General features: G+C 36.8%; 1 protein-coding gene and 1 long non-coding RNA gene across 4 annotated transcripts in view; one reads left to right on the top strand and one right to left on the bottom strand.

The window, feature by feature from the left end:
* Positions 1 to 13,637, bottom strand: part of TSG101 (tumor susceptibility 101) — a 57,629-nt gene that overhangs the window by 28,672 nt on the left and 15,320 nt on the right. For 2 of the 3 annotated variants that reach the window (XM_040495672.1, XM_040495671.1), the window contains exons 5-8: positions 12,796 to 12,922; positions 12,679 to 12,705; positions 8,602 to 8,668; positions 3,714 to 3,805 (exon numbers count right to left, since the gene is read on the bottom strand). In XM_040495672.1, coding sequence (XP_040351606.1) covers positions 3,714 to 3,805; positions 8,602 to 8,668; positions 12,679 to 12,705; positions 12,796 to 12,922 — 313 coding nt within the window. The remainder of the gene's footprint in view (positions 1 to 3,713; positions 3,806 to 8,601; positions 8,669 to 12,678; positions 12,706 to 12,795; positions 12,923 to 13,637) is intronic. The other variant, XM_040495673.1, reaches the window with a different exon arrangement.
* On the top strand, positions 1,523 to 2,006 carry LOC121043691 (uncharacterized). Its single transcript, XR_005796981.1, has 2 exons — positions 1,523 to 1,627; positions 1,850 to 2,006. It is a non-coding gene; the product is annotated as an uncharacterized LOC121043691 (long non-coding RNA).

Here is a 13,637-nt window from a genome sequence, read left to right as displayed (position 1 = left end):
AATTTAGATAAAGGCCTTTTTTTTAAAGCTTTCAAAATTTATTATTATTTTGGATTTCTGCAGCAAAGGTTTTAAACATTTAGCACAGCAAGCCCCTTGGCAAGCCCTCACTGACTGCCCACAAGGGAAGAAAATACTACTTTACCCTGAAGACAAGGCAGGTCTTCCCAAAGGCAGTCTGTGAAAGACTGTGGAGGAGAGGTGCCCAAAGCCACACACAAGCGTGAACCAGTATGCCCACATTGAGCGGGGTGCCATATTCAGGAAGGTCAATTTTTGTATGCTGAACTCATGAATCCAGGATGACGAGAGAGGGAAGACCAGCATTAGACAAGACAGTCAAGAAAACCTTGTCATGTTTACTAGTCTCAATCCTCAAAGGAATGTTGCTCAATAGGAAGCTTATTTTCCTTCAAGTTTTTGTTTCTCTTTATTAAATATGGACCAACAACAAATGGAAAAAATGTAGAAATAATTCTGCTGCAGCATTTACAAGATTTTCTGCTAACATTAAAAAATATATATAGTCTTAATGTTTATTTTGAGAGAGAGAGAGAGAATGAATGAATGAATGAGCAGGGGAGGGGCAGAGAGAGGGAGCAAGAGAATCCCAAGCAGGGTTCGTGCTGTCAGCACAAAGCCTGATGTGGGGCTCGAATTCACCAACCGTGAGATAATGACTTGAGCTGAAACCAAGAGTAGGGCGCTTAACTGACTGAACCACCCAGGTTCCTAACATTTTAAAACAAGACTTAACAAACACAAAACCAGTTTCTGAAATGTCTTTTAACAGTACCCTACCAGACTAAATGTTTCTGATCCTTGTTTATGATTGAGTTTAGGAACAAAATCTTAAAAGGATATGATTAAATTCTGATGCTGAGATAATACAGCATTAAGGAAGATTTCCAAAAGAAATTCTAGAGTAGGTATTGGCTTTAACTTTAGGGGTACCATTCATAATTTTCTAGTAAAGAATGGAGGCCAGATTGCCTCCTGTTGTGTCACACATAGCATATGATAACCCAATAATTAAGGACATACCTTTTAGTTATTTTAGACAAAATTACATGAATTACATAAGACTGTGTAGGTGTGCTACTTTGGACCTTGCTAACGTATAATAGTCTGTCCAAAATTATTTCACATATAAGGGTATTCATACAATAAAGGCATCAGGGTGAATGTGATGAGTATCATCAATTGAATACTTAACACATTTTCCTAAGCATCTTGTTTAATAATAGCTCCAGCTATGATTTTCCCAAAAGATGACAAGAAACAAAAAATAATGGTGGAGATAAGCACTCATTCTCCAATGTTGCTATTATTAAACTATAATAAACTAAAAATGATACTATATGTATGTTAAAGGGTCTAAAGTCTAGTATTCAGAATTGTAAATCAACTATAATCATCTACATAGCCTCCTGAAATAAATCAACCTCCAAAGAGAACTTTCACACTGCTGAGACTAGGATTGAGGGAGTGCCAAACTTTTAAGCCTCCGTGCATTGGACAGGGACAGAGTGGCTGGTAGGGGGGGCTGGCGTGGGGTAGGGGGGAAGACACCACCTAATGCCTCACCTAGTGCTCCTACCCATCATTTTTTAGGGATCTTGTATGAGTCAATTTTTTTTTTTCAACGTTTATTTATTTTTGGGACAGAGAGAGATGGAGCATGAACGGGGGAGGGGCAGAGAGAGAGGGAGACACAGAATCGGAAACAGGCTCCAGGCTCCGAGCCATCAGCCCAGAGCCTGACGCGGGGCTCGAACTCCCGGACCGCGAGATCGTGACCTGGCCGAAGTCGGACGCTTAACCGACTGCGCCACCCAGGCGCCCCGAGTCATTTGTCCTATATCCCACTTGGATATGTCCTATATACAGAATCTTGTATAATATCTATCTTATATACATGTATCTTATATCATATCAGTATCATGGACAGAGTCCAATCTTAACTCTGCCAGTAATAAATAAAAGTAAAATCTTTGTGCTAAGTATCAATACGTATTACCACTTAGATTTTTTTTCTTTTTCTTTTTGGCTATGTAAACAGGTTTCTTCCTTCATTACCCATTGACTACCAAAGTATGTAACAAATTCAGTGTGACGTTAAGTAACTTTTCAACAGAGTCTAGACAATGGAAAGAGTCCTCGGGAACTATGGCTTTGAGGTTTTGTGGAAATTCGTTTTGTTTTGTAAATGTAAAATCCATTATAAAAATAAAGTTTGGTTAGCATACACTGAATAGCTACGGCTAAAACTAATAACAGTATTTGCATGTTCTGCTTTAAAAATAGTCCAAAGTTAAATCTGATTTGGGCCCTAACATACCCCTCTGTGAAATAGAAACTGAAGTCCTATGGCAATGTAACAATGTAAAGGAAATGCTGCAAAGTGCGACCAGTAAGTTAGGATATACCCAATGGCTTTATGCTACTAACTGATAAGATTTTAAAGGAGAAAAACTCTAAGCTAGCCTGCTGGGGAATTTGAAACATGGCTGTGAGATCTAACACATGCAATCATATCACAGGGGAGGGGGACACTGAAGCTAACAGGGCTGGTCAGAAATCACACATAACTGACTCTCCAGCACTAGGATGGCCAAAGCTTATATTGGCCATTATTACAATCAGTTAACAACTCTACCAAAACATTCTGAAACGAGCCCTTGCAAAGTAGCTTAATGTTCTGTTAGGAATAGGAGTAAAGGTATCCAAGTGGGATATAGGACAAATGACAAGATAAACTTGACCAGTCTCAAAAAGAAACTATGGAAAACAAAGTACACATCATGTGTGTCAAGGGAAAAAAGTTCCTAATACTTAAGATTTATGTAGTTCTTTGTGTTGGAAACACCAAAAGGAGTTGTACATATGAGGCTTGTTCTTTTTGTCGGCATCTTTTAAAATGCATCATATACATAACGCAAAACTTTCCATTTGGAAAGTGGACATGGATTTCCATTTGAATACAGGAAAGGTTAACGACATACATCCTAAAGGCACATCTACCCCTTCATAGATGGATTCAAAGAACTCCTTCTCAAGGTGTGAATTATTACATGATTACTTTCAAGGATGAGAATCTTAACAACAGATCCAAAGTGTCCAAAGAACAGATTCTATTCAGGGTCAAGTCCTAGGCCAGAAGCACCTCATTTTGTTATTTTCTCTCCTCAAAGTTTCAAAACACTTAGGTAAATCAGAGTTGAGACAACTGTAACCAGTCTCTGATAAAAGGACATCACTGATAGGAAGTAAACCTAGAGACCCTGGCACAAAGCAAGTATGGCCGATAGTACATGCTCTGATAAACTTCATAAAGGAGCCAATTAGTCCACTGACTTTCTTCTCCAAAAGATGCTCATCTGTCTTCACATATATCCAGGCTAGGGAAATCTAAGTACCGTATCTGTTAATAGTTCAACACACACAAAGTTCATAAAAGAAAATATGTGACCCACAGCAAAGAGTGAAAAGAGTCAATCAGATTTATTTTTATGCCTGGATAGAAGGCTCATTTATATAATGATAGATCAACCACCTACTTCAAGTTCTGGATTATAGGACATTGACCATTAAGAGTTTTTCCTGCAACAAGGAAGAGTATAATATTTCACATGGAAAAGTGAAACGCACTTTTCACAACAGGAGACTCTGACTTTCCTTATGGGAGAAATACAGTTTTGAAGAGTCCTTACCAACAGTGGCCACTGGAGGCTGGGAAGGATACTGAGAACTCGCTGTGGCAGGATACTGACCACCAGGTGGGTAAGGACAGCCTGGGTAGCCACTAAAAAGAGAGCAAAAAACATTAAATGTTAATATGACAAAGATACTAGAGTATCTTTAAGAATCCCATTCAGGAAGTTAAGTTTGAGATGTTTTATCAGTTAATGACTTTTAGAGTTACGAGTGTCTTCTCAAGCAAAGTGGTATAGAAATTCCATTAACGACACTGGATTTACTCCTAAGTAAATGGTTAAAATACTCTTGCTTGGCCCTGGTTATTTGAGGGTCATCTTCACAGGAGCAGAAAGCAATTAGAGTATTTCTAAGGGCAGTTCAATGGTATCAGAACTGGAAGCAACATATATATTATATATTATATATTATATATTATATATTATATATTATTATATATTATATATTACATATATGTATATATATATGTATATTTATTTGTATATATGTATATATATTTGCCTGTGGTTCATTGATAAGCTTTGTGAATATCTGATCTGAAAATTCTCTTTAAAGTTTTAAAAATTTTCTTCTCACTCTATGGATAGTTTGTGTCACTCATGTATTCGTATGAGAAGGAACTTTCCTTAGAAGTATTCTCCTCCAATCTTTTATCCAACACTGTTTTATAAATATCATTAACAAATGATCATCTGACAAATGGTCATACTTTTCTACTCAACACTAAATACCATTTTGATGTCACTTCCAACTAATGGTCCTAAATTTGCATTCTGGAAAACCACTTGAATAGCAGGAGACTTCCAACATTTCCCCCTCTGTCTTGTCTTCTCTTCTTTGGGTGATCTTTTAAATTCCTTCAACCATTCTTCACAGGACATGATTTTTAGGTCTAATCACTCTCCTCTGAATGTTCACTAGTTTGCTAGTGTTTCACTTACGATGGAGAAGAAAAGTAAAACAAGATGACTACTAGGTACCTGTTAGTTTGATAACGAATTGTGATTAGTCACCAGATCTATGACATTTGCAATTCTGATCAATATGTCTTTTACAAGTCCATTAAAATTACTGATTAAAAACAGCCAGTTCAGGAGCAAGAGCTCTGAGTTTGGAGTCAGTAATCCCCTTTCAGTGTAGTGGCTCAAAGAATCTACTATTTGTACCACCAGCTCACACTTTGTAACTTGTCCCCAAGAAAAACATTTTGTACAGTGTGTTCAAGATTCAGTGTAATCACAATACCATCTATCAGTATAAAAAACAAAATCAAAGAAGAAAAAAATGAAGCATTTATGTTCTTAGCAGATACATGCCAAAGGCTACTGAATGGTACTTTTATTTCTAGTCTTTAGTAGCCCTGCTACCATGGTGCAAGGAAATGGTGCCAATCTTACATTTCTTAATCTACAGTTTTGAAAACTGGGATAGGAGTGCCTGGGTGGGTGGCTCAGTCAGTTAAGTGACTCTTAGATTTCAGCTCGGGTAGTGATCTCATCGTTTGTGAGGTGGAGCGTGGCATCGGGCTCTGTGCTGACAGCATGGAGCCTGCTTGGGATTCATTCTTTCTCTTTCTTTCTTTCTCTCTTTCCCTCTCTCTCTCTCTCTCTCCTCCCCACCTCCCTGCTCACATGCATGGGTGCTGTCTCTTTCTTAAAATAAATAAATGAATAAACATTAAAAAAAAAACTGGGATAAATATGTTTTCTTCCGGGGTTACTCCCATTTTGCACCTTTTTAAAGACAATCTGTGATTACTGCTGAATTTTTCAGTAACTTGGTATAAAACTTTTCTAGGTCTACAGGTATTAGCTTCCAAGAATTCCTTTGTCCCTTAGTTTGTTCCATTTTTTTTCTTCATGGTTATTCTCTATGTTCAGGGTTAATAATTTTTCTTGAGTAAAGAAGTAGTTGAATAGTACTATTTTCTATCTTTGTGCATTATTAAACTAGTTGCCTTAGGCAGCAAATCTTTTCCAAACTTTTAAAGAGCCTTATTTATTTATTTATTTATTTATTTATTTATTTATTTATTTATTTTTAATTTATATATGAAATTTATTGTCAAATTGGTTTCCATACAACACCCAGTTAAAGAGCCTTTTTTAAACTAAGTATTTAAAAAGAATTTTCCAACACTCTAATGTTCCTTTCTCTTGACATACTCCTTCAAATTTTACTTTTTATTATATTTAAGGCACTGTTTCTAAGTGCTTGTGTAGGTGCTAAGATATGAATCCATTTCTTCCTCAGTCCTGATTGGATCAAGGAAACAACAAATGCTAAGTAAAAATTCAAGAGATGTAGAATGGAAAATCACTATCAGAGATCAGGGAAGGTTTCGGGAGATCTGTAACATCTATGAAGGTTGTACCTTTATTCTCTTTCATTCCTTTACTCATAACCCTATATTCTCCAGCCACACTACATACAGTGTTTCCCTATTCTTTCCTGGGATTGGGGGGAGCTATCACACTTTTGCTTACATAAAATGAGTGGGTTGGACTTAAGAACTGGTAAGTATCCCCTAAGTTGTAAAATGTTGTAACTTTTTGCTGCTCTTTGCTTTGGTATTCGGAAATACCAAATTTCCTTTTTTTTTTTTTTTTTTTTTTTTTAATGTTTATTTATTTTGAGAGCAGGCGGAGGGCAGAGAAAGAGAATCCCAAGCAGGCTCTGTGCTGTCTGTGCAAAGCCTGACGTGCGGCTTGATCTCATGAACTATGAGATCGTGACCTGAGATGAAAACAAGAGTTGGATATGTAACCAACTGAGCCACCCAGGCGCCCCTGAATCTCCTTCTGTAAGGTCATCCTCATGAATCAGTTCTCTCATTTATGAAGCTATTGCTGAGCTCCCACTTCTGAAGCAGATGTGAAGTTCTATTGATCGCAGCACTTACCATTTTCTGTCTTTTCTGATACCAGGAACTGGTTCCTAATATCTTATTACATGCTTGCTAGTACACATACCCAAACTGGAACAACTATTCTTGACATACCTTTTAGGTGCCTTGTATACATGCTGCAGGTGCTAAATTAAACTTTCAAAGGATCTTAAGATTTGGAAGAGAACTTAGAGATCATCTAGTCCAACTTTCTATAGCAAGAACAAAGACTCATATTCACTGTTTTAAGATAAAGATTCTTCTTGAGTCACTGATTTATTAATTCTCCTTTAGGACAAAGGGAGAAGAGAAAGAGGTTCTGAAGTTCTTCGGCCAAAACCTTTTATATACAGAAAGAAACAGATGACAATTTGAATATAGTTACCCTTAATGACTCATTAGCATATTATTTATATTTTGAGATTAAAAGTTACATTTCAAAGGAAAAAACCCATCAAATTTCTGAAAAATAGCTGTCTCAAAAAGGAACCTCTTGGGTGTCTGGGTGGCACAGTTGGTTAAGATTCAGCTTTTGATTTCAGTTCAGGTCATGATCTCACAGTTGCTGACCTAGAGCCCTGCATTGGGCCCTGTGCTGGGGCAGCACAGAGCCTGCTTGAGATTCTCTCTTCCTCTCTCAAAAATAAGCAAACATTAAAAAAAAAAAAAAAAAAAAAACAACTTAAAAAAGGACTTCTTACAAATAACCTCACAAAAGACACTTTTATAATTACCTGAGTAAGATTTACAGTTTTGTACTATTTTCCACCTTCATTTTTATCTATGAGTTTCTTTGAAACGGCTTTATTGTTCAGAAGCCCACTTTCTTACTATACTTCCAACAACCATTTCCTCAGGTCCAAAGTTCTTTCTTATTAGCAACTATTAATTGTAAAGCCTTGTAATTTCAAGGCTTCAGACAAGAAGATCCAATTTCTAGAAGTAAATCAGAAAATTAAAGGCCTCAAGAAATCTACAACGTACAGCCTGTTTATATATCACAATCATAGGAATCGTTACTGCCCCTGACAGATGTTCATCTAGTCTCTGTTTACATCTCTAATGTGACAGGATGCTTACTATCTTATAAAGAAAGTCTCTGAAATTAAGAAAGACCCAGAAATAAATGCGACTGCTAAATTTCACTTAAAATCCTGTATATTTAATATGTACATACATCATATCTATGCAGCCAGGAAAGCTCGCTACATTTATCTGCGAGGGTTATATGAAGCTAAAGAGTTAAGCAGGGTTAAAAATTTCTTGTTAATAAAGTGGCTAGAAATCTCATCTGGGCACCAGTATATGCCAGTCTTGCATTTTAAGTCAGCCCAAAGACCACCTTTGGAATGTATTCCTAGATTACCACTGAAACAAGTACACATGTGAACCATGGGTTAATAATTATTTCTCATTGATTTTCTAGTGTGTCTTACTCATAAGACTGATGTATTAATTTAACTTACCTGAGTTATGTTATCATCAAATGGAAAATAAAGGTTGCTAGTACATGTAGTCTATGAATTAAATAAATAAATGCCTGGGGACAAGACTGACCCCATCATGTAAACCATTAATTCATCCCCTGTAATTTACAAAAAAGGGAAGGTTTTTTTTTTTTTAATAGGGTATTAAAGTATTTTTCTCCTTAGTTGAATTCATTAGAATTAGTATTCCATTAACCTTTCAGCTATCTACACTAAATATATAAAGTTCTTAAAAGGGAAGTAGCAAGCAAGGATTTCAAGGTCCAAAGCCAATCAAGATCATTATCATTATCCCACGCCTTCCTTCTATGTAAACAGATTGGAGCTGCACTTATCTAGAATTGAAAAAAATCCTGACCTATATACATACCATTTCACCAATAAACCATTTTACCTTCCATTAAACTGAAACTAAGTCTACTTTGATGCCCTATGCTAGCACCCATTATTTTGATTCTAGAACTAACAGAATTTCTAATATAATTATTCAAAAGATTAATTTTTCATTACCTGGGGTTGGGAGGATATCCAGATGGATATGCAGAGATTCCACTTGGCATGCCTGGTATATAGGAAGCTAAAAATAATTTTTGACATTTTAAAATAATTTGCATAGTCCTGGATACATAGGCTATCAAATAAGACATACATCACTGTCAAACCACTGCAAAATTTCACACAGGTAAAGAATCCAAATCTCAGCACCAAAACAAAACACTCCATCCATATTAGTTCCTTACTGCAAGCAGTAAGTATCTTCAAACCACATAATTCTCAAAGCATTAAATATGAGTTATGACCTTACACATGACAATCCCAACAAGGAATAACTGACAAACAGGTCAACCTGCTCAGCTCTCGACACTCTCCTGAGACAGTAGCTGGTTCAACTGGAATTTAGAGGAAGGTATTTCTGCCCTCATCTGGTCCAAGGTCAGCTTCTTATAAAGTGACCTTTTTATTATATCTAAGAAATATTTTCATATTTCTTGTAAGACTATGTTGACCAATTTGCACAGCTGCTTTTGTTGGTTTGATTGAGAACTCTCAAATAGTTCAAATTAACTACAAGAAGTCCTTTCTGAAACTTAAAAACTTATATTCAGCTAGACTGGTTAAAAACAAAACAAAAGCTTGGAAATACTAGGGGAAAGTTCAAATCTAGCAAGTTTAAGGAATGGTGTTTATATATAAAGTTTACTTATTCATTTTTGACAGAGAGCATGAACGAGAGCGAGCACATGAGCAGGGGAAGGGCAGAGAGAGAGAGGGAGAGAAAGAATCCCAAGCTCTGTGCTGTCAGTGCAAAGCCAGACTTGGAGCTCAACCAGGAACTGTGAGATCATGACCTGAGCCAAAACCAAGAGTTGGATGCTCAACCGACTGAGCCACCCAGGTGCCCTGATTTATATATTTTTTAATGTTTTTTTTTTTAATTTATTTTTGAGACACAGAGAGATACAGAGCGCGAGTGGGGAAGGGGCAGAGAGAGAGGGAGACAACAGAATCGGAAGCAGGCTCCAGGCTCTGAACTGTCGGCACAGAGCCCAACGCAGGGATTGAACTCACGAACTGTGAGATCATGACCTGAGCCGAAGCTGGATGCTCAACCAACTGAGCCACCCAGGCGCCCCTGATTTACATGTTTTTTAAAGAGAACACTAAAGACCTAGAACTAGTTAGTGGTGCCAGGAGACTAATCAACATAGATGAAGAAAAAATTAGTTTCGGCCTTAATTGGAAATGACTTGTCTGAGAATCAATTTATCCTCAGTGAAATTTTTCACACTGAATACAATGGTGAATTAGCTCTTAATCCAATCATAAATATTCTAGTGCCCTCTATGTGACCAGCACCAGGAATTCCTGGCTTCAAGTTGCTTATGGTCTAGTGGGAGAGAAAAGCAAGAATAATAGAGTGATAAGTACTATGACAGGAGAAGTATAGAGCGCCATATATGTGTATGTGTGTGTGTCCAACTGAACCACCCAGGTGCCACAAGGTGCTGGGAGAAGTATGCTGGACTCTGACCAAGGGCCTTAGAAATCTTTACCAGAGTTGCTGAGTATATACCTACAAGTATCAGTGTTCATAGTCTTCCTGTTAGAATGAACTATAGATATCACAGGTAAATTTCTTCTTAAGTATAATGAAGCTAGGATGGTGATGTTCAATGCTATTTCAGAAAGGGAAATATACCTCGCAAAATGTCTCAGTTGCTGGATTCCATAAGACATTTTTTCTTCCTGGGCAAAACACAGTTTTGTTTTGTTTTAAATTTTGTTTTTAACGTTTATTTATTTTTGAGACAGAGAGAGACAGAGCATGAACGGGGGAGGGTCAGAGAGAGGGAGACACAGAATCTGAAACAGGCTCCAGGCTCTGAGCTGTCAGCAGAGCCCGAAGCGGGGCTCGAACTCACGGACCGCAAGATCATGACCTGAGCTGAAGTTGGCCGCTTAACCGACTGAGCCACCCAGGCGCCCCTTGTTTTGTTTTTTTAAGTTTATTTACTTATTTTGAGAAAGAGAGAAAGAGAGAGCACGTGTGCATGCATACACATGAGAGTCGGGGAGGGAGAAAGGAGAGGAGAGAGGGATCCCAAGCAGGCTCTGAACGGTCAGCACAGAGCCTGATGTGGGGTTCAAACTCACGAACTGTGAGACCGTGACCTGAGCCAAAATCAAGAGTCAGACACTTAACTGATTCAGCCACCCAGGCACCCTGAGCACAGCTGATCTTTAAGAACATGAAAACATGAGGCTTCTATTAAGTGTCAGCAACACACATAGTCAATTACTGACCCCCCATGCTAGTTTCTCTTGTACACATAAACCATCACCTCATGGTTAAAAGCAATTCCGCATAATCATAAGCAATTTTCCTTTTCTAAGGTTCTGAAAAGCTACTAATTCCTTCAAATTTTGATTCTTAGAAACAACAAATGTTATTTGAATCCAAGAGTGTCACGGAAGAAGATAATGAGGTAAAGTAAATTCGCAGCCAGAATAAAATGGAATACAAATACACATAATGTACGGAGTTACTAGAGGGATTAAAGAAGAATGAATACAAAGTGCTTAGCTGTACAGTTAAGAGTATACAGTTATAGTTAACAACTCCGTAAATGTTGACTATCACTGTTAGTTGTCCAAAAAACGAGTTTTGGCCCTAACATGTTTTAATGTGACTCATACCTAGCTCAAAGTCATCCTAAAACAGGAGATCAAAAATGTTCTCAGTAATAATAACAGAAGTATACAATCTCTGAACTAGAAGATAATATTTAAGTATATATCCAAATTTCTGGGTTATTCTTTGGTGTGTGTGGGGGAATTTAGACCTTCATCTCTTTACAGTCATAGCTAATAATTGATATTGTTTAAATGTAAAGAAAGTATTAAAACTGGAATCAATGGACAATAAATTGGTCTCTTCTAGTAATTTATTTACATCAGCTCTAGATTTTTAATGTGATACAGTGAGTGCAAAACTGAACTGCAATAATAATCTCTTTAGTGTGGTCTCTTTCTGGAATGCTGCATTTCCAATGTCAATATAAATAAAACTGGAAGAAATTTAGGAAATTAGAACACTACCTAAACTTCTGAAAAGGTTATCTTAAGTGGTCACTAGCTATGTTATTTGAGCAAATATACATGAATGACAAACTAGGAAGTATTTGCTATTTGAAACTTAAATGAGCAAAAGTGTCTAATCTCAGGTACTAGAGTCAACTGAATTTATTAAGATGAAAACAAATTTCTGGCACAAAAGAATCACACTACAACTTTTAGTAAAAGAACTACTAATATCTAAAACCAAACTTAATCTGCAAAGGCAGGGAAGGAAAAGAAAATGGGTTCAGAAATTCTTTCTGTTAGAATCCCATTAGGCTAGTGCATTAAGATGGTCCTCAAGACAGAATGGACTGAAAAGAGGATAATTCCCAGTATGAGAAGAATGAAAGTTCACACAATCTAACTTAAGTCTGCTTAATTATAACCTTAAAATTTGTTAAAAAAAAAAAAATCACAGCTCAAAACACAATGAAATCAATACTAAAAGTCGAAACAAGTAAGTACAACCAACTCTCAATTATTCTAGGGTGATTTGAAAGTATTAATAAGAATTACTTAAAAAAAAAAAGATATAATAGAGATATAGTCCGCTAATTAGGGGAGAGTACTGACTTCATGCTCCCACTTTCTCCACACCAGGTAAAATCAAGAATTGGCTGTACTAAAGAGAAGAAGGCTGAGAGCTAGCTGTCCAGTTGTGTAATAGCCAGAATAGCAGAATGTGGATCATTTAGTTAATTCTGTAATTGATTCTTATCTACAACACTGATTCTACAGTCGCAGAGGAAAGGTCAGACTACCTTGGAACTTATATCTGTTTCCAAACCGATCCTATAAGGCTATTCCATGGCATGCATAATTAACAATTCTAGCTCTATTCCAGCATTCTTTCTCCTCCATTCTGGAATCCAGCACACCCATAGTTAGATTTCTACCCACAAACGAAAGCCCAAATGCCAGTCTTTGGTGGCAATCTGTACATGCAGATGTGCGGCCTCAGAATACCTCCAAAAAATCCACTAAATGGGTAAGCTAAAAAGTGAAGTCATTAAAAAAAATTTTTTTACAAGGTTTTCTGTTTTGTTTTTACAAATTTAAAAATCAAATCTTAATTCTACTTACTATTTGGTGGCCCTGTTGCCTGGTATGATGGATAAGATGCCGAAATAGTAGGACGAGAGAAGACTGGAGGTTCATCTCCAAACACCACAATCATGACCTGAATAAGCCCCAACAAGTCTGACTGTGGCTAAAAACAGAAAACAAATTTAAGTCAGCTACAGACTTCCTTTTTGGCAAAATGGAGAAGAATGGCCATTTCTTACTTGTTTTCAACTGAGCTTGGTAACTTCTTTTGTAGGACCCCAAACATGAAAATTCTACTGAATTAACTTAATAAAGCTAGGTGATTTTCACTTATCACTTATGTGTAGCAAAGCTGTTCCTTCACGTATATAAAAATGACACTAGCCAAAGCAGTATAATGCAAAATTCAGACAGTACTGTTCATTTGACTCTGTACAGCTAACTAAAACTTATTATATTTCCTATGGACAAATTAAGTTTTCTGGTACCAATTCAGGATGAATGTAAACACTAGTCACAAATAATATTTAAGGCCTTTAAAAGATAACAATGCTACCTTGGAAACATGTTCCGAGACTAATTTTCATTAGACAATATTATGAACTCTAAAATTATAGGTATGCTCTGCCTTAAAATCACTAGATCACTGTACAAAAGATACAAATTGTTACAGAATCTTTCCTTCCAAAAATGCTTGTTTTTCCAAAAGGTTGCTACATTTTTCTCTCAAGTATCTATCGACCACTACTAGAAGATAAACTATGCCAGGCAAAGTTGTTCAGGGCAGCTTATTTGATGGTTCCATTTTCACCCCTTGTTATATTTTGCATACATCTCATCTCATATACTTCATTCACTAGTTCATCAGGTTCGGAAGG

Source organism: Herpailurus yagouaroundi, unplaced genomic scaffold (genome assembly GCF_014898765.1).
Source record: "Herpailurus yagouaroundi ecotype Mexico unplaced genomic scaffold, PumYag 187, whole genome shotgun sequence".
Classification (NCBI taxonomy): Eukaryota; Metazoa; Chordata; class Mammalia; order Carnivora; family Felidae; genus Herpailurus; species Herpailurus yagouaroundi.
Note: the sequence above shows the minus strand (reverse complement) of the source record. Positions and strands in the feature narration are given on the sequence as shown.